Source organism: Psammomys obesus, unplaced genomic scaffold (genome assembly GCF_907164565.1).
Source record: "Psammomys obesus unplaced genomic scaffold, mPsaObe1.curated_primary_1811, whole genome shotgun sequence".
NCBI classification, from domain to species: Eukaryota; Metazoa; Chordata; class Mammalia; order Rodentia; family Muridae; genus Psammomys; species Psammomys obesus.
Window position 1 is genome coordinate 1,459,923 of NW_026585686.1, and position 21,356 is coordinate 1,481,278.

General features: G+C 46.5%; 1 protein-coding gene across 4 annotated transcripts in view; it reads left to right on the plus strand.

The window, feature by feature from the left end:
- The window catches only part of Slc24a2 (solute carrier family 24 member 2), a 237,682-nt gene that overhangs the window by 182,298 nt on the left and 34,028 nt on the right, over positions 1-21,356 (plus strand). For all 4 annotated transcript variants that reach the window (XM_055629528.1, XM_055629548.1, XM_055629556.1 and 1 more), the window contains 2 exons: positions 13,303-13,401; positions 17,248-17,366. In XM_055629528.1, coding sequence (XP_055485503.1) covers positions 13,303-13,401; positions 17,248-17,366 — 218 coding nt within the window. The remainder of the gene's footprint in view (positions 1-13,302; positions 13,402-17,247; positions 17,367-21,356) is intronic.

The window sequence follows — 21,356 nt, forward strand, 5'->3', positions numbered from 1 at the left end:
ATGAATCATGGGGTCATAAACTAGATAAGTGGCTAAATTAAAAAAAAAAAAAAAGAACACATTGTTTCAAAGAAACAAAAGCACCAAGCCCTCACGCAGCCGTTCAGTGTTCTAGCTGCTGTGAGCTAACGCACTTCTCTCTCAGAGACAGCTGAGTTTTGGAATACTGTTCAGCAGTGTTCTCCGATGTCCCAAATGCATCCTGGAAAACCATGGCAATGAGATGAGATGAGTCCTTAGGTTATCTGTTGCCATTCCTATGCATTTTAATCATTGCTTGAATATGTATGATCGTGTCATATACACTGGTATTATTAGACAGGTTTGGTTCAACAATAAAGAGCAGAAAATCCAAATTAACAATAATTTAATCAGGCAGAAGTTCGTTTTGTTGTTTGTTTGTTTGTTTGTTTGTTTGTTTTTTCTCAAGTGTAGGACCTAGAAGATGTGATAGCCCTAAAATAATTCAAAACCCAAGCTCCTTCCACCCACCTGCTGCTTCAACACCATGAGGAGCCTTAAGGGTTTCTCAAGGTCCCAGATATCTCCTGCGGAAGCCCCAGGATCACATCCACGGCCCTAGAAAGGGAAAAGGTCAGAATGCTTCCATAGCCCTACTTTCCCTGGTGTATTCATAGCCCCACCCCACACCCTCAGGCATGCACAGGCCATCCCCATCAGATAAGCACAACTCTTCCCCTCAGATACATATTTTCTTTTTATTTCAAGGAACCTTCCCTGAACGTCAATAAATCTTTACAATTTTAATTCTCCTCCACCATTCCTAACTATGAACCTAGCATTACACAAGCAAGCCTTAGCACATGGCAAGTTTCAAGACAAACTGGAAATGTAGTTTAAAAAAAAAAAAACTTGGTGAATGACTGCCCTTAATAATTAAGTCATAAACCATTAGGATTCTGAAAACAGGAGAGAGAGACATAGATAGGCAACTTGAAGGCTCATGACAGGGAAGTCTCACGTTTCAGATGCCTATGAGTGGGTTAGGAAGGTTGAGATGGAGGCAAGCTATGTGTGAGAAATCAAGTTGTGGCAACTGGGAGTTCCATGAGACAACCAAGCAGAGACACTGAGAAGGGTTTTCTAAAAGGCTGAGCTTGGGAGAGCTGTCAGACAAAGCTATAGGTGTAAATTTGCAAGTCATACATATATTCTTTAAAGTTATACAACTGAATAACTTGTAGATGGAAAAAGATGGCAGCAGACTGGGTGTTAGTGACTCCAAAGTTGTGAATCTGCAAAGGAAGAGACGGCCCAAGTTGGAAGGCCACCGGGTGAAGAAGCTGTCCCAAAAAAGCAAGGGAAGATCACATTCTAAAAGGGGGCAGCATTCTAAATGGATAGCAATGGGGGTAGCAATGAGTAGGACAGTGAAAACAGGGCATCACATTGGTAGAAAGGCCAGTTTGGGAGGTGGTGAGGAGTCAGTGATATCAGCTTTAAGGCAGTGGAGGGATAAGCGGCAGAAAGGGAAATGTGGCTGGAAAGGTGTGGGCTGTGGCAGGAAGGGGCTGAGGAGGGTGGGGCTCTCCTGTGTGCTCTTGCCATGATCCTGTTACATTGACAGCAGGAGTAATAATAAAGAAAATCAGATGAAAAGGTTTAAAACCTACAGGGAAACTAAAAGGAGGAGTGAGTTGGGCTTTGTGGTGTAGAGGAGGTGGGGTTACTGGCTGAGGAGGATGCTCCAACAGCAAGAAGGGAATGGAAGTTGTTTCAAAGGCTGCCGATGAAGGAGGGCTTCTGGACATAGTGCTTGCGATGGAAGAAAGAAAGTAAAGCTTGAGTAGAAGTCAAGGACGATGGAGGCTTGCTGCCTTCAGGGCCGGGAGGTTGAGTCAGGCTAGGAACATTCAAAGCCGTCTGGAGATAGGGATTCAGACATCCTACTGGGATGATAGGATGTTGCTTATCTCGAGGAACAGCTCACCTCTTTCTTGGAATGAGCCCGTGGTCCATCTGTCATGGGAAAGCAGTGTCTATCTTGTCAGAAGGGAGTCTTCAGGTCCTTTGGGGACCAGCTGGTGGTAGTGTCATGCCTAGGGAAAGGAATCAGCCTTCCTCAGCTCAAAGAGAAAATTCAGCCCAGCCTAGGAAAGTCTTTCTTCTCAGACACACCCAAAGGCAGGGTGGCCTAGCTTAGAGAGGTGCAAATCTCCCCTCTGGAAAAGAGTGTTCAGATGATGGACACCCATACCCGTCACTTATATACATGACTGTCCCTTAGGAAGTATGACATCACTCGATGGCTAGCAGCTTCTAAAATCCTGGTCTTGTAACTGGTTAAGCTGGGGTGTCTCCTGGGTCACACACCTAAGGTAAAAATCTTAAGTATTGTTTGGTCCAGTTCACAAATAGAGCTGCTAGACCTTTAAAAGAATAGAAGGTGCTATATTCCCTTTTCACTACTAATCCAAACTTTTACCAGAGTAGAAATGTTAATCACAAGTTAACTTTAAATTCATTAAAACTATTTTTTATAAAAACATTAGATGCACACAAAAGTAAAAAGAGATACTCCATAAGAGAAGGCCAAGGAGTGTCCTTTCTTCCCTATAATTTTCTTATCTGGCAACAGTTCTCAACCTTGCTAAAGCAGCGACCCTTTAATGCAGTTCCTTATTTTATAGTGACCCCCAAACATAACTTAAATTTTTCTGCTCTCATGAATCATAATGTAAATGTCTTTGTTTTCTGGTGGTCTTAGGTGACCCCTGGGAAAGGGTCATTCAGTCCCCAAGGAGGCCACAACCCACAGGTAGATGCATATACATAATACAAATATTCTCTAACAGATAGGCTAGATCAAAGAGTGTGCATACACATGACACTTTCAGAGTAATGGCCTCACCAATTTTTTCAGTTTATTTTTATTTTCTCTTTTCTTTACATCCCAAGGGTGCCCCCTCCCTCCCTTCCTCTGAGTTCCCTCTTTCCCCTTTTCCCCATTCTTCTCCTTTTCCCCCTAGAACATGAGCATTCCCCCTCTCCCCATATCAACCTTCCCCAGCACAACAAGTCACGTCAGGACTGAGCATATGTTCATCCCCTGAGGCCAGACAAGGCAGCCCTGCCAGGTGGAAGTGATCCAAAAGCAGGCAGTAGAGTCCACGTTAGAAACAGCCCTGCCCCACCCACCCGCCAGGCGACCCATATAAAGAAAACTCAGCCCATTGGCTACATGTGTGTGGTGTGGCCTCACCAATTTATGTTCCTATCTACAGTGCCCAGGAGAGCCTCAAAGGCAAGATTTAAATCATCCCTTTGAAGTGAGATGTTTCCTGACTCCATTGCAAAGCAAATAGACATTGTAACGGAGCTACCTTCTTGTTTTAGAGACCTGAATTTTTAGCAGAGTTGAGTTAAAGCCAAAGAACAGCTCTGGTTGAAAGTGGTTGCCCTCACAGTTAAGTAACAAGACCATCCCTCTACACAGGCTATCCAGTTCCCTAGTTTCGGTCCAGGCCTCCTGACATCCTCACAGAAAGTCTGAAAAGCACATTGCAGCTACCTCTCTACATTCCCGTGAGGGAGGCTGTCGCACCGCTGTGCACAGCACCGTTACCCTCTCCACCTTCCAGTGACCGAGGCAAGAGCCCATGCACAGACACCATTTCCAGTACTGTGTTACGTTTCATTCATTCCAGTTCATGGTTAAATCCATCCAGGCCAACTTTCCATGTCCAAGGAATTTTGGGGCACTTGAACAGATGCTTTCTGGAAGGCTGGGCTTTGTCCAGAAAACAAATGTCTGAACTCACCATGACTTCTTCAGGGATGTATTCTGGCAAGTGTCTCCCTGGGACTGGATCTTAAGAAGACAAACAGCAAACGTGCATAACCAAACTAAGCAGCTCGTGCCGGGCACTGGGTCTGTCAGAGAGACCAGCCAGCCCTGTGGGCAAAGCTGCCATCCTACTGAAGACTGGGACCAGGGAGTTCTTCCTATGAGAATACATCTGCTGCTCAAATGCATTGCATCTTATTTTCCTGATCTAAACTGTCAGCAGTAAAAGCAGAAAGATCAGACTTGGCAAGCTCAGGCTGATTTTGCCGCTCTGCATATGCAGAAGGTGTTAAATGGCAGCAGAAGGCAAATTGTGGATGCTGCACCCTGTCTGTTTCTGACATCCCTAGAACTCAGGATGTTAGGTTGCCTTGCCTTCGTCAGTCAAACCAGAATACTGTTATTCTAAATTAATTATTCTTCCAAAACACAAAGAGCTCTGTCTTTCTCTGAAAAGAGAGAAAGAGGGTTGGGGAGATGGCTCAGCAGTTAAGTGCTCTGGCTGGTCTTCCAGAGGACCTGTGTTCAGTTCTCATGGTGGCTCACTACCATCTGTAACTCCCAGCCCAGCGGACCTGATGCCCTCTTCCGGCTGAAATGGGCCCCACGCGCACATGGTGTATAAACAGACATGCAGGCGAAACGCCTGTGCTCATAAATAAATGAGAGAAAGGAAAGAAGGAAAGAATGAAGAAGGGGAGGAAGGAAATAAAGAAAAAACCATTCCCAAAGGAAGCTGGCATGTTCAGTTAAGCATGGATAATCTCCTGTGATTAATGATAAGATGAACTGAATTGTCTCATTTCAGTCATGGGCCTCTATGCCTTGAGTTAAGGAGTTCCAGCCTGGGCTGGCATTTCTTCTGCAAATCCATGATATTTTCAGGTACCAGACTGCAGTGTAAAGTGGAGGGGAATGAAAAACAGAAAAACAAAACCAGAAAAACCAGGAATTCAAATTAAGTGCCAACTCTTATACACAGAAAATACATGTAACAACAAATTATACAAAAGAAAAAAAAGCCACAAAATACTAACTACTGCCAAGTTAAATTTTAGCAAATCTAACGTCTTTTATGTTACATCAGCAGAAAGAGAATTTTGTTAGTTTCTGGGTTCTTACAACCAATATGCAGAGACGAAGTCCAGGTCCAAGCCTTAATGAGCAGCCTGGAGCAAGATGTCACACCAGCTGTTAGAAAATACTTGGGTTAAATGCTGACAAGCCCCTGGTCGGATGTGTAGCCCATTTTGTCAGTACTCTCTCTTTATCCATTACTCTCTCAGCTCTCACCAAGGACCTAGGAGATGGAAACCAAGAAAAATTTTAAAGGGTCCATCTACAGCCCACCTAACTCAGAAACCCAAATCCAAGAATCAGGCTTCATTGAGACCTGTTTCCCTGAGAGCTGGAAATGGTCACAGAATAAAATTCCTGAAACAGAGAAAGTTCCCACTAGGCCTCTCCAGGGGTCCTAGTTCACCTGAAACGTTGTGGTAGACCTGCCACAGGGCCTTTCTCTTGTTAACTTCAAATTTCCCCCTGCATTTCGTTAGATATCACTTTTCAGACGACAACATGATCTGTTAATGTTGCTAAACTTTGGAAATCTACCAAAAGTGTGAGCTTATGCACGCAGTACCCTGAGGCTTCTGCCATGTGCCTTTGGGCTTTTCCTCTTAAAATAAACTCAGAATTGGGTTTGAAACAACAATCCAATGTCCTCCCTGCCAACCCCTTTTCTGTTGTTTATAGTAACGAAACCATATTCACCAGCCTCTAATGTTAGAACAAGGCTAGCACTGGGGGACAGTCCTGTGCTTGATGCCCAAATTCCAGCTAGGGAGAGGAAAATGTCTTGAAGGGTCTCTGATGAACACTCCCAACAGGACATAAAGCAATGTGCTGTCATAGAAGGAGATCCCTGATGGCTAGGATGCCCACGATGGAGTCTGGCAGAGTAAGAGAAAGCACTTAGTTTCTGGAGCATTGGGAGCCATGTGGAAGATGAATGGAGATGCAGGAGACACCAGGGAAACTGGAATCCAAGGAAGATGCTACGGGCCTTAGCATACAAGATTCAAAGGTAGAGTCAAAAAGTCTTGGCATTGATGGGGTGTTAGCCCTGGAGAGAGAGCTAAGATACTGTCCTCCAGGGGGCAGGAAGCTATAGTGTAGACCTCAGCAATGGTTTGCACAGGTGGAAGAGCAGACTCCCAGGAAGAAGGATGACACATGACATTTGGAACACTTGAGTTTGTCAGAGACACTCCTGAGTGCAGGTGTCAGTCAGCCTTCTGGAGAACAGGGATCTGGGCTTCAGGACTTGTGGGCATTCAGGTAGCAAGCAGTTGGGTCCTCTAGGGAGAAGATAGAATGGGGGAGAAGGGCCAGGAGGAGCTCTGAGGGTTACTGACATTTGAAGAGGTCCCAGGAGGTTTTGAAAAATTAAAGATGATTTTGAGGATGGGATAAAGGAAGTGAAATGCTACAGAAAAATCGGGTCATATGGAGGCACAAAATAACCAAGGGCAGGTTCACCGAGCAATGTTGACAGACACCGGGCGCAGAGGTCACGACACAGGCACCAGCACAGCCAGGTCTTCCAAGTGGGATGCCTGCAAGGGGAAGGTGAGAGGGCAATGCCAGCAGAAACTGAAGGTCCCACAGGGACTGTGTCATGACCTTGAACTTAAGAGAGGAGGCAAAGACTGAAAAGTGAAGATGATACAACGTCTGTGAGAGAAAAGTCTGTAAACTGGAAACATTAAGAGCAAAAATGCCAGTATTTAAATACCAACATTTGTAAAATGTTGGAAACATTTTTCAGTGTGTTTACAGGAAACTAGCTCAGGGATATAACATATTAAATTCATATTGGACAAATGTATGCATTCTCATTCATTACAGAGCTACTCATATGGCCATACCTGTAAATGTACTGACAGGTGAATTGTGTTGGTCACTGTGACGTTCAGTCACAACTAACTAAGACAGTTTACAATAATAATTGAATTTCATTAATATCAATGTAGTATATAATAGAGGGTGTACATGATGAGTATTCTCAGAGTGAGGGATATAACCTGGAGGCTGTATTTCAAAAACAGATTCAGGGGTGAATCAAAATCCTGTGCTTTGTTTAAGATAAAATTATTGTCTTTAAATTTTAAAAAGTATCTAAGTTTTTATTTTTTAAGATTTTTTTTATTTCCTTATTTATTTTATGTATAGTGCTTTGTTTTCATGCACACTAGCGGAGGGAACCAGATCCCATTATGAATGGGTCATGAGCCACCATGTGGTTTCTGGGATTTGAACTCAGGACCTCTGGAAGAGCAGCCAGTGCTCTTAACCTCTGAGCCACCTCTCCAGCCCCTAACTTTTTATTTTTAAAGAATAAAAATCAAGCCAGGCCCGATCTTTAAAAATTACTGTTTCACGGAGTTTGTGGAATGATGCATTTGTCCATCCTAGCTGCTAGGTGGTCTCTGTGCCAAGGGGCCATTCACTTTTATTCCCTGAGCTCACACACACAGACAGGCACAAACGCGTACATGCTCGTGCACACACACATTGAATCACACAGAACACATGCGCATTCACACATACCTCGTGTGCACGACACACACTTGACATCTGGAAGGCCTCTACAGTTAGTGCAGCTTGTAACTAATCCAGGCTTTGATGGCTCTGGGGCGCCCGGCGAACATTCCAAACACTACCAAAATCATAGCGCAGGTTTGCGTAAGATTTCCAAGAGCAGCTTGCGCTTTTAGGGAGAGTTCCGTGCACTGTGAGCCTGATGAGCCTGGCATTGTTGCTTTTAACCACTGAGCCGTCTCTCCATCCCTCAAGCTGGGCATCACTGAGGGACAGAAGATGGCTGGGCGAAGACGCCTTCTCGGTGAAGTCTACCCTCTAGTGGTGAAAATGGGTATGTGGCCAGGACTGACTGGTGGACAAGTGCCATGGGACCAACCAATGATTCTGAAGTCAGGGTGAGTCCCAACCCAGAGCCTTCAGGGTAGCCCCTCAGAAATGAGGATCCACGTAGAAAAGGAGGAGCAAGGACCCAACCTTCTCTCCCCTGGTCTTCACAACACTCCCCAAACCTCCTCTTCCATCCTGAGCACTCTTTTGGATTGGCCCTGGAAATTCACAGGGCGGGAGTACAAATGGTCTGGCCTGTGCCTTTCATCCCTGGACTACAAGTATTCACTATATTCCAGTTATCTCCTAATTATCACTAGAAAGTTATCGGCTTGGGAGATCTCTCCATTCCACCACAGCCATAAGCTTGAAAGGTTCTAAGAAGACTAAGTGTAGATTATGGCCAATGGGAAGGAAGTCTAACCTTATCTACTTGCCTCCAGATGATGAGCTCGAGGTTTATTGAGCTCTACTGGGTGGTGAGAGTGGAGCAAGGAGGAACAATGGTAAAAATCCCTGCCCCCACCCTGCTTTTCCACCAGTGGAAAACAGTACATCAACAGCGGTAATAACAATAATGGAAATAGCCACTTTAGAGGACAGAAGTTGGGGGGTAGGAAATGGTAGAGAGGAGGTGCTCAGGGAAGCCAGGGTATGAAACGGTGACATCTGAGAAGATGCTAGGAGATGTGACAGTGAGCCCCTGGTTTCTGAGGGGAGAGCTTTGCACAGAGCAGGCCAGCCAGTGTCATGGTCCAGAGTGGAAGGTTGCACAGTGTTCTTAGAAAACAGAGGTGGGGAGTAACCCTGGGTGGAGCAGGGGGGTTGAGCACAGGGTCAGGGTGATGGGACCCTGCAGGCAGCTGTAAGGACCTGGATCTTCAGTTTGATCTGGAGATACTCTGCAGACTGTTCACCCTAGAAAGGATTAACATGACCTAATTTATCCATCCCTGGCGGTGCTAGGGTGACAGAGAGGTAAGGGGAGAAGGGACAGGACACACCAGCTGGCTGAACTGCTCTTGTGGAGAGCAGTTGGTGGGAATCAGGAAGTGAAGGCTGGAGGGAGAAGTGGGCTGACGTAATGTGAAAATAGAAACGGCTGACTTGCTGATGGATGGCATAGGAGAAGGAGGTGCTTAGGGTGACCCAGGGCACCCCTCGGTTCCTGCAAAGCCTTGTCAGAATGAGGAGGGCCTGTCTGCTTGATCCGTCTGAGCTTTCATAAGGAAAGACAAAGAAGCAATAGACAGGTGGTGTGGGGACAGGAGCTCAGGTGACCTTTGGCTTTCGAAGCCGCCTGCCAAGCCCTGGACTTCAAAGAAAGAGACAGAAAAGACAGAATTGAAAACACAGAAATAGACTTGAAAAGACTTATTTTCAAGTTTCAAACCCCCCTCTTTTTTTTTCCTCTCTCTCTCTCTCCAAGTGGCTGGCTCCCTTCACAGCTGTCTCTTTTGCTCCATTTTTTTTTTCCTGCAATCCTGGTGCTCAGGCTGTGACAGGCTGGACCTAATCTGGTCACAAGCCCAAAGGGTTCCTTTTGGCTCTTGCCTCTGACAGGCTTTCTGGGGAAAATGTGAAGGGATTTCAAGGGGGCGCTGTTTCAATCATTTAATGGCAGGACAGAAGCCAGGTTTACCTCCCCGGTAAACCTGATAACCTTGAGGTTATCTCACAGTAGAGCTTGAGGTTTGCCTCGGAGTGATCCAGCCTGGGGTTTGCGTGGCTGTTTTTCCCCAGTTCATTCCTCATTCCCAGGAAGCTCTCAGCTCCCATCTTTTCCTTCCGAGCTTTCTGACCACCCCCTCAATGCACCCTCCTGTGAGGACACTCAGCTGGTACGCTTGCACATTTCAGATCAAACTAAACTCTACTAAAACTGTGTGCCAGGTTTGACGTAGGTGCCTCACGATCCCAGCCGAGTTTTCTATTTCCGGGGCTTCTAAGTATACAAATATCTGTAGCTGTATAAAAAGACAAACACCTTCAGGGTTTGCACCACAGCAGGGATATTTTTAAAGCTGCTTTGAATCGGACTGAAAAATCACTCTGTGGCTCACCTTGAAAAGCAATCAAAGGTGTCTTGATTCTTTCTTGCCAGACACAAAGCAGCATGGTTGTTTCTTACGCCCATTCTCCGTGCCCCCACCTAAACGTGGGCCTTACACGTAGAGGTGATTTTTAGAGGATTCCCTGAAACTCGAGCGCCAATCCAACAAGCTGAACTGAGCATGCCTTCCTTTGTCGGGCTCTGCCTTCCACCCTCAAGAGTGTGTGTACTGAGCACTGAAGGTGGGCCTCGATAAAACCTAAACTTCAAGGCAAAATCCTCTCAGAAAAGGGTGCCTGCCATCGTCAGCCCTCAGAATGAGATAGTGCCCAGGTCAGAACAGTAGGACTTAAGACAGGGGAAGGATGCGAAGGAAAGGAATTGAAGAATTCCTTGCCCAACCTTGAGTGATTTGCTCGGCCCATGCCCCAAGAGAAAAGGACCATCTTTTAATAGCACAGAAAACTAGAAGACTTGCTGCAGGAAAGAAAACAGTGACACGCAAATAAAACCCTCACTGATGCTCACATGATTAAGAGCCATAACACCCCACTCCACCCCAACACCATCACTCCCCTTTGTATCTGCCATAGTTCCTGCAGAATTTGGGAAAACTACACCAGGTATTTCCAACTCTCTGTTGACAGATGCTTTGTGGCAACCTGAGTGGCTTCCGCCAGACATGTTGGGAGTCCATTTTTAAATCATTCCTCCCTGGCGCGTATATAAGCCATGGAAGGAATCTTGCAAGCATGAACAATCCATGAGAGCTGCTTTCCTGTGCATCTTCTCTGCTGTGATTTGTGACTTGAGGGCAGTAACTGGGCTGGGTTGGTCCACACTGGCTTGCTTCTTCTGCAGCCTTTTCTACTTTGTCACTGTGTTATACACAGTTTCGAAGCAATGTAGTTGATCTCTTTATTTCATGGACATACAAAGTGATATCAGCTCAAAGGTGGATCCCTACCATAACAGGAAGATTTTTGTTAGCAGAAACGCCAGTGAAGTTGCAGAAGCCCCTTCTGCCTCTCCTGGGTGCAAAACACATGATTTGGGGACTCCTTTGAATTGTCTTCCGTGAAAAGTAACCCCTTTTGGCGTAAGGTTGCAAGGCCCTAACGGACACCCTCTTCCCTGTCTAGTGCTCAAAGAAGAACACTGGGCAGCCAGGAAGTGCCTGGCACCTGGTGGACTACCTCCAGGCAGTTGCACCCCTACCTACCTCCTTTATGTTTCTAATTTTCTCTCCCTTTCCATGCTTCCTTTCACCTCCTCCTTTTCCCAGTCCCCAGAATGTCTTTTCTTCCCCCCTGTTCTTCCCCCAGTTTACCATGGAGATTAAATAAAAACAGAGAAGTTCAAATCGCCTTCCAGGATGAGCACCTACCCATCCCCTCATCCTTCCTTTTCATCCCTTACAACATCTGAGTTAGTCCGTTCTCCATCACAGTGACGAAGTTCTGTGGAAAAACAACTTAAAATGAGCTAAGATTTATTTTGGCTCCTGGTTTTAGAGCTTGGGTTCTCCATCACCTGGATCCTTTGCCTGGATCCCAGGGAAGACAGAACATCGTGACAGTGAAACCTGTGGCAAAGGCTGCTCACTTTGTAGTGCCAGGAAGCAAAGAGAAGTGACAGGAAAGGGCTAGGACCTAGATATCCCTCCAGAGTCATGTACTCTTCCAATGACACCTTGTCGGCCACAGTTCCCACCACCTCTGTTGGCCTCCTTACGTGTCTAATCCATCAGTGAAGCAGAGCACTGAGAAGGCAAGAATTCTAAAATGCACTCAGACACCAGAAGCGGGGGATATCACTTAGCCAACCAAGCTGACCATCAAAATTAGCTATCACACAGTACAAGCCACATTCTGACCATACCTTCTGTTTCTCGTTGCCCCCTGATGCCTTTGGGAGCACAGTTGTGCAGGAAACTCATTGCCTAGAGTGACACCTTTGAATGGTAAGAAATTTAGGTAGGGGTTGGCAAGATGGCTTCGTGGATAAAGGGCTGACCACCAAACCTGTCAACCTGACTTCAATCCCCAGGACATGGTAGAAAGAGAAAACTCATTCCCATGAGGTATCCTCTTATCTCCACATGTGTGTCACAGCATACATATGGCCTCCCAACTAGGGAATTTTTTTTAAATACAATGGATTAAAACAGAAGGTAAATTTAAATTCGGGAGCTTATAATGTTCTCAAAACACTAAAAGAAAGAAAGAGAGAGAGAAAGAAGGAGGGAAGGAAGGAAGGAAGGAAGGAAGGAAGGAAGGAAGGAAGGAAGGAAGGAAGGAAGGAAGGAAGGAAATGTTTAGGGTAGTGGCTAATGATGCTGTGAGCAGAAATGACGCCATCCTGCATCACCTTCACGTAGGCATTCACATATTCTGTTGCTCTGAGCCCATGGTAGAAGTCATCATTGTGGGCTGCCATGATTCCCATACATGGGGAAAGGAGAGCTGTGGGTGCTCACCCACCATGCCCAGCCTTGGAGGAGGTAGTCTCCAAGGGAAATCTTTTCATCTCATTTTCTTCTAACTTGAAAGGTAGAATAAGACCCCCCGGTAATATGCTGCTAGGTAACACAGCCAACAAAAAAGCCCAGTAGGAAATTGTGGGGCTGAGGGTATTGTTAAGGAACACATTGTGCTGGAATCTAGGCAGAAATCGGTTTAAAATGAGCATCTTTTGTACCTTGAATATTCCCAAGGAAGAAAATCAAAGATTTAAAAAGAAACATGTGCTTCGTGTCCCTAATCGCTTCACTTTGCATGCCAATTTTGTGTGCTTGTCGCATGCATTTACCCATTAATTGTGTCAATAATGAGGGAGACATGAGGCGCTACACTTGTGGCACAGCTGTTTACAGTGATTGCTTTGAGCATGGTATTTTTTTTCCAGCACCTTTCCCAAAGTGTCTCATCACCAACATGCTCGGTTGATCATTCTTTGCCCTAAATCCCCAAATGGAATCAGTCGCCGCCTTGATGCTTTAATTGCAGCTGACTCAGCTTATCTGGAGAGCTGTGATGTCTGTCCCTGGCTCCTTTGGAAGCTGCAATCATGACAAATGCTTGAAAACCAAAGTCAAGCCGAAGGACTGCTGGGCCTGGCTTTCCTCCCCAGCCATTGTCCAAAACAGATCTGGGATGAGCATTTAATTCCCAAAGCAGCTGTGGGTCTTCATTTGGGGTCTCGAAGGTAGGGGTGGTGTGGGGGGTGCTTGGTGTTCTCGTTCATTTTGTGAGTACCTGGGAGGGAAGGAAGAGGTCCATGTCACACCTCTCCTCGTGGCCCAGCAACTTGCAGCTCTCAGAGAGAGAACCGGACTGGAGCATCCACCAAGGTAAGAAAGTTCCCTCCGTGTAGGTTGAAGGGCATTTGGGTTGGCCGGAATGTGTGGTTGCCGCTGTAGTGCAGCGTCAGCAGAGAGGCCGCACACCTACTTTGGCAATCCTTCCTCCTCACTCTCTGCCTTTCCTGCCACTTTCTGTTGCTTCAGGGAGGTTCAGAGAAAAAGCTTCAATCCTCCACAAGATCGCCAAGAAGAAATGCCAAGTGGATGAGAATGAGAGGCAGAATGGGGCTGCCAATCACGTGGGTGAGTGAGAGATGCTTATCCTTTGTCCTTCCCTGGAGGGACTGCAGGAGAGGGGGAAACAGACAGACCTGTGTGGGGAAACCCTGACCCCCCTGCCAGTTCAAGCCCTTTCTGAAAAATGAAATGAGCCCTTCTCTCCCTGGGACAGGGCAGGAAAGCACATGTATGTCTCCAATAACATAAGGGGCGTCCCCAGGGCATAGTAATTGTAACCAGATCATCAGGTATTCTGACGGGAGACAGGCTTCAGAAAGCCACAAAAGAGAGAGAGAGAGACATACCCGAGTCATTAACGTTTAGCCAGAGGTGAGATTCCTGGCTCTATCCATTTGACTGGCGATCAGACTGTATGGCTGTGACACAGCACCACCCCCACACCCAAATAACCACTCACTCACCCCAACAGAGTCCTTTTAAATCCATATCATCTCCTCTTTCCTAAGAATTCCAGCAGCATCAGGACTGGGGAGATGTATCAGCAGATACAGTGCTTGCTGCGTAAGTCTGGGGACCTAAGTCCAGATCCCAGCACCTACATGGTGACCCCACCATAACCTCAGCACGCAGGAGCCAGGGTAAGAATATTCCCTAAGGCAAGATAGCCAGCTAGGCTAGCAAACTCTGGGTTCCCTCACGAGACCTTGCCTCAATAAATAAAGTGAATATCAGCCTTTGGCTTTCATACACATGTACGACACACAGACATGTGAACACACGTACACACGTATTCACACCACACACATATCCACAGGCCCAAAAAAATAAAGTTAGGCAAAATCAGCCTAGGTCTATCTTGGCTGACTTTTCTAGAACTCCTGTGTGACCAGATTGTGACATTCAGGCGTCTTATTTTAACTTGGGGCATCATGTTCCCTTTCTCCTGTCTGTAACTATAATATAGCTCCCGATTCTAAATTCAGACTAAATTTAACCTAATCTGGATCCATGCTGTAAACGAAGCTATTGCCCAAGTGACTAAAATTATCTACAGACAAATCTCAACAGTTTTGCCCTCAAAATACTCCATAGACAAGCTCCTGCCTCTCCTACCAGCCTGAATTCTAGCCCAGGCAACATTTCAGCCAAAGAACCGTCAAGAGTCAACTGAGTATTTATGGAGAAAGTGGACAGGAATCAGTTCAAATGTTAACTAGGACTAGGTTATGGGTTATCAGGTTTTTGTCTGATCCTCTCTCTTTCCCTGAACCTGGGCACATTTTTCATAATGAGCAGAGTTTTGGTTTTGTAATGTAAAGTCAACAAGAAAAGTTATTGCCTGGTTAAACTCTGCATGTGATTTTTTTTGGTTCAGTTACAAGGGCTACTTTTCCTACTCTGCTTGTTGATTTTTCTTTTGTGGGATGAAGTAGCATGGAACAGCAGGTTTGTGTGGCTAGGTTCATTCCCAGACCTCCTTTTGCAGACTGATGACTGTAGGCTTACATTTAATCATCCACAATATATAAATCCAAGGAACGTCCTGCTGATGGGGTAACAAAAGGAGTGTGTATCGAAAATCTATGCTTTCCAAACTAACCTCGGGATTATTTTCATCTTTTGTGTGACAATAAAGACTGTGGTTCAAAAGCACACTCAGTTTAGAGGCCATGCCTGGGAGGTAGGTTTTATTTGTCTGTGTCTACCCTGGAGCATCTAAAAACCCTTTTGGATCCCTGTACCCTGTGATTCTGGAATCAAGTTTGGCCTCAGAGATCTGTTCCTAAGATCTGAAGGGCTTTTTGTCCCCCATGTGCTTAGTATGTTATAGTTCAAATAACTGAATGAAACGGACATACTCTGGCATGGCTACTGACAGCAGAGCATCCCACACCACTGACACTATTAATGATGGTTGGTTGGATCAGGGAAGCCCATATTCCTACACTTTCCCTATCTGCACTTGTGCCTCAGGATACCACAACTGAATCCATGAGCACTTCCCTAGGATATGCAGTATTTGAGTGCTTCAAACCAAACATTTCTGTGGAGTTCTTTTTGTTGGGGGCCATAATAGGGTCCTCGCTATATAACCCAGCCTGGCCTTGAACTTATGACAATCCTCCTGCATCTACCTACCAAGTGCTGATATCTTAGGCTCTATCTTATTATGCACTAATGACAGAAATATTTGGTCTTTCTGAAATTGCTGGGGGGGGGGACTTCTGTTTTTCCATGAGCATCCTGTGATTGCTCACATCTAGCACCGCTCAGCCGATTGCTGTCCAGCCACCAACCCTAACGCCTGACTCAACACCACACAAGCATTCCCTACTGACCCTGAACAGAGTTGATGCCAACAGGAGCCTTTCTTTTTCTTGCTTTATTGTAAAGATTTATGTTTATTTTTATGTATCCACCTGTGCCCATGTTGCCCAGAACAGAGCATTGAAACACCTTGATCTGTGGTTAAGGACAGTTGGGATCTGCCCAATATGGATGCTGGGAACTGGACCCAGTTCTCTGAAAGAGCAGTGAATGTTCTTAACTGCTGAGCAATCTTTTCAGTGTCAATGGGAGGCTTTCTGTTTCACTCCAACTTAAGTTCCAGTTGAACCTAATGGACCCTGAGCACTGGTCACCTAGAGGTGCTTCTCTTAGCCCTGGAAAAATAGCTTTCAAAAAGAGGTTGCGGGGCTGGAGAGATGGCTCAGTGATTGAGAGCACTGTCTGTTCTTCCAAACGACCCAGGTTCAACTCCCAGCACCCACATGGCAGCTCACAACTCTCTGTAACTCCAATTCCAAGAGATTTGACACCTTCACACTGATACACATAAAATAAAAATTTACTTTATTTAAAAAAAAAAAAAAGCAATTACAGTGAAAGAGGTTCATACCCTTCATTTCTGGCTTGCCTGGGCTCTTTTCTGGGTGTTTTACATGTACTTCCCGGCCTCTCTGCAGGTGGGACAGTGGTAGCAGCAGTAGCATTAATGGCAGTAGTGGCGCTGTTAGCACCACCTAGCTTCTCCAGGTGAAGAAACTGAGTGCAACAGAGGTTGAGGCACTCGCTGAAGGACATACAGCATAAGCTGTAGAGTGAGAATAAAAACACAAGTCCATCTGGTTCCCAGCATTACAGAGTCCCAAGGCCTGATGAGGATCTTCGAGCCTCTTCTCCTGTCTTAGAAAAACATGAGTGCATTTGCATTTGTAGTTTCTCTTTAGCTCACGCTCTCAGGAGTGTCACAGACTTGGGCCGTGTTCCTTGTCTCAGCTCCTTCTTGCTTTTCTTGGAACAGGACACTCAGTGCAGAATGTGCTATGAGTGTTCTCAGGATTGTAAGAAGAGACAGGTGGCCAAGTCCTTCTTTCCTCTGCCTCCCTCCTCCTCTCCCAGCACTGGCAGTTTAAGACTGAGACTATTAGAGCTGAAAGCAGTGGACCCTGGCTGGCCGTTAGCCACAATGAACCTTCATAAAGGTTCATAAAGGAGGTGTCCCAACCTAGAGGAAAAGGGGCCTTTCAAAGATGGCAACACAGTCATGGCAGAGTATAGCCTAGAACATGTTACCCTAGCCAGTGTCCCTTGCATGGGGGTACAATTACAGGGGTGAGCCACATAGCTCACAGTCTGTATCTAAATGTCTAAAAATATATATCTGTGTCCTCGAATGGTCTGTCACATAGGACCTCTAGTAGAAGCCAGAGCTATGGAAAGGGAAGGGACAGCACAGTAGGCAGTACTGGGTGAATGGTGAAAACCCTTTGCCAGTGCTTAACACCAGCTTTGGGTCTCAGATGCCTTCTCCTCACCTTCTGATCACCTTTTTAGAAGTTCATTATAACATGGCCCTTTATACCCATTGATTCTGATTGTTTTCTCTGTGTTCACATTGTGCCGTAGAAAAAATTGAGCTCCCCAACAGCACGAGCACAGAGGTCGAAATGACACCATCGAGTGAAGCCTCGGAACCTGTGCAGAATGGAAACCTCTCCCACAGCATCGAAGCCGCAGATGCCCCGGTAGGATGGCTGAGCATGACAGTACACGTTGCTTGGTGGCCCGGCTCCCAGTCGGGTGGACACCAAGGGAGGGCTGATTCGTGTATGTGTCTTTCCCAGGACTCAGAGGGGCAACCTCTGTGTACATCGAGTGAACTCACAGATTCTCTACGCAAGGGTGAAAGGGAGGGCAGGTATATACAAGTATGGGGCAAAAAAAGGCACATACGTGCTAATATATGATAACGCTTGGTGGCTATGTTTCTAAATTCAGTGCGAAGTAACAGAAAACGCACAGTCGTCACCCCTTCATGAGATCTTTTATCTCTGTGGTTGAAATCAATACTCTTCGGTCCCGCCTACAGTTGAACCACAACCAATGAACTGTTCTTCCTACAAGTAATAACACCTAGCATTTGTCAAACACCATAAGGCTCAGGCATCGGCACCTCCGCTGTGCAGTTGAGGAAGCCAGGCTGGATGAGATGAAATGGTTAACTGGGTTACCTCGCTGCAAGGAGTGAGCTGAGACTGCCTCTCAGGCAAGCCAGCCTTGTCCCAGAATTTTCTCAATGAGCTGTTACACAGGACGCACGAAGAGAACACACCTCCTTCCTTTATATGAGGACACTCTCTGCAACGGGGGCATTCTGCCCCCTGGGAAAAGCGTGTTACTTCTTCCTTGTTGCCCGTCATCTCTGAGAGTAAATTAGGAGAGTCTCTCCATTTATCTGAGGAGAGCTCAGCTCTCTCTGCCCTTGTGTCCTCTGACTTCCACCTTCTCACCCAGAGCCCTGGGCTGCCACCCCATCATCTCAGCAGTGATCTGGCAGAGCAGCTTATGTCCACATGGATAAGCAGCATGTGGTGGCAGGAGGCAGGCCCCCAAGGACAGCTGGCTGCCCTTGGGGCTGGCACAGTCACAGGTGTGCAGAGGGATACCTCATCACCATGTCACTCCATCTGGCTGGCCAGGGGACATCTGTGTCCCTTCAAAAGAGGACCTTGCTGCCGGGGAGCGAAAGTCTCTCTGAAGTCTCTCCGCCCCAGGGAGATGGGCGGATTTGTGTGCTGTGCTGCTCGACTGGAGAGCAGCAGGGCTGTCAAAAAGCCATCACTACAGCTGGTTACAGGGTGACCTGCTGGTGCATCCCAAAGCCACGGGCGAGTTGCCAGCCTGAGCGGGCACTCACTCCCACCTCCTCCACTTTAAAGCACAAATCCTGAAAAGACCGCCTCAGTGATGCTATGGTGAAAGCTAAATGTGCCTTTGGCATAGAGCTGCTTGCTCTGCTACTTACCTCATCTGCCCAAACTTGCTGCTTAGACGTCATTCACCCCTTCCTTGAAGGATTCCTTGTAGGAGAGTGAAAAGGTCCTGTATAGGCATAGATTTGGAGGACTATTAGGGATATAAATAAGTCAGCCAACAAACATTTGGTAGCTGATCATGGCCCAGAGTGATCATGGAGGTTTCTGTGCACAGTGCTCTGGGAGCATGCCAAAAAAATAAATAAATGGATCCTCGCTGGGGAAGATATGAAAACTCTGTAGAACACATAACATTTGAGCCGGGCATAATGGATGGTAGGAATTTGTCGCTCAGAAAAAAAAAAAAAAAGAAAGAAATGAAATGGCAACCTGTGCAGATTTCCAAAAACTTATGTTTAGTGATTGCTGAGCAAGATGGTAGATCTGGAGACTAAAAAAAATAGCTAAGGAAAAGTACCCAGGAAGTGTAAAATGGCTTGAGGTTCTTCACCCATCCATCACCTCAGAAAGCTCTCAGTGTTCATGGGGGCCAGACAATGTACTGGGCGCTGAGCTGTCCACATGTACCAGCAGAGCTGAGGCTGTTGGCCACAGGGACACAGAGAGCAAAGGAGGATAATGGCACAGGAGAATGCAGAGCCCTCTGGACAGCCTCGCTGAAGAGTGCCCCTTCAGATTGAGTGTGAACCTGTGGCAGGAGCAGCCAAAGGCACAGCAGCAGGAGGCAAAAATGAGTTTGGCATGGTTGGACACAGAAGAAGCCAAGAGAAGGAGACAGCAGAACAGGGAGGCTGGCCTTTAGATGGTGGAATGTGGGTTCTTCTTGGGCGGCAACAAGCCAGTGGACATCAGAGGTGACTGGCACTACCAGAACGTCCCCAAGGCTGCATCAGACTGCACTTAGGGCAGTAGAGAGGCAGAGAGGTCCTAGGGGGGGAAGGGGGCCAGTAATGGAGCTAAGGGTACTGGAATAGACCAAGACAGAGAGATAAGTGTGTGTCGAGAAACATGCTGTCCACATCTTGAGAGCAAGGAGCCTAGAAGGATTTAGGGAGCAATGGCAACTTTTGGATGTTTTTTAGGAAGAGAGCTTATCTTGTTCAAGGAGTGACCAGGTGGCTTGTTGTAGATGTAGGTCGGTAGTAGAACAGTTGCACAGCAGGCACAGGCCGTGGGTTCCATGCCAGGTACCACAAAAATAAGGGGGAGGAAGGAATAGAAAAAGAGCAGACACGGAAGAGTGAGTCAAGAACCCAGAAGCTTGGGGATTAGCATGCTGGGGGCCCATAGGCCCCGTGTGGCCTATTGGCTGTGTCTATCTGACCCAAAAGGCTAGGATGGTTTATACATTTTTCAAAATGTTTTTGTGAAAAGGGAAGCAGGAGCATATGGAACAGGGACCATATGGACCCCAAAGCCTGAAATATTTACTGTCTAGCCCTTTGTGGAGCGCGGGGGAGGGGTGCCACTCGTGCCCAATATAGACCATCTGTAGTCTTTAAAGAGAAAGCTCTCCTATACAGGCTTGGAACGATCCTCGGTGTGTGTTGTGAAGTGAAAAGGCGCTGTGCCAAAGCGTATCCTAGATTGTGAGATAGGATGGAACACTGTCTGATGCGCTGAAGGGAAAAGGAAGGCTGCCACAGGGAAGCCTTTGTTGGGCCATGTTGGTTACCTCCAGAGACTTCCCAATATGTTCCTTTCTGTGCGTTTTGCATCTTGAACCGACTAATTGTGTTGCCTGGTCAAAAAAAAAAATAGAGTAACAGCAACAAAAGTAATAATGGGTTAGATGTAGCCCAGTAAGTAGAGTGCTTGCCTAGCATGTACAGAGCCCTGGCTTCCACCGCCAACACCTCAAAAAGGGGATACCCGTAATCCCAGCCTTTGGGAGGTGGAAGCAAAAGAATCAGAAGTTCAAACTCATCCTCCAATTCGTGATGATGATGATGACAGTGATGAAGATGGGTATTCCTTAGTCATTCAACAAGCAATCTTGGCAGGCCACTGGAATCCGAATCCCAGTCCTTTCCTCGCCAAATGTGTGGCCTAGAACCAAGTAGCAAACCTCTCTGCTCTCCACATTTCTTATCTGTGAAACGGTAATTTTCCTTTAAAATGCTTATCTTACAACGTTAAGGTGAGGCTCGGTTGTTCTTTAAGCAGTTCTTGACAGGCAGTGAGCACCTCACAGGGATTCATTAAAGTCGGTAATACTTAGAAAAGTCCTTTTCGGTGGCTATTAAGTAGTACAGGTGACAAGGCTTTTGACCAAGTATTGGTTATAGGGTAAAGCGTGGCTGGAGTTTGGAGCTATGTCTGAGCCAGAATTGAAAAGCTATGACAAACACTGGCCATAGAAAAACAGGAAAGGGGCGTGCTATAGAGAAGGCTGAGGTTACCTGACCAGGAAGACTGGGTGATTGGTGGAATCAGGGTTACAGCTCCAGGGTAAAAATAAAACAAGATTTGCACTCAGGCCTCTTGGCGCAGACTTGCAGAAATGGCTCAGTGCCTCCGTTTTCTTAGTTTTGTGTCTTTCTAGGTTGTATTTTTATCACATTCCAGGACAAGTGTGCGTCCCAGCTTCATTCTTAGGAATCCTAAGCCCATGAAGCACACTCATTGCTGGTATGCTCCTGAGAGCTTAGCGCGTCTCCTTAATTGAGATGCTATATTAAAAACCCTGAGTTGCCAGTGAGCTAACCTTGGCAACCTTGGCTCAGAACTTTCTCCAGC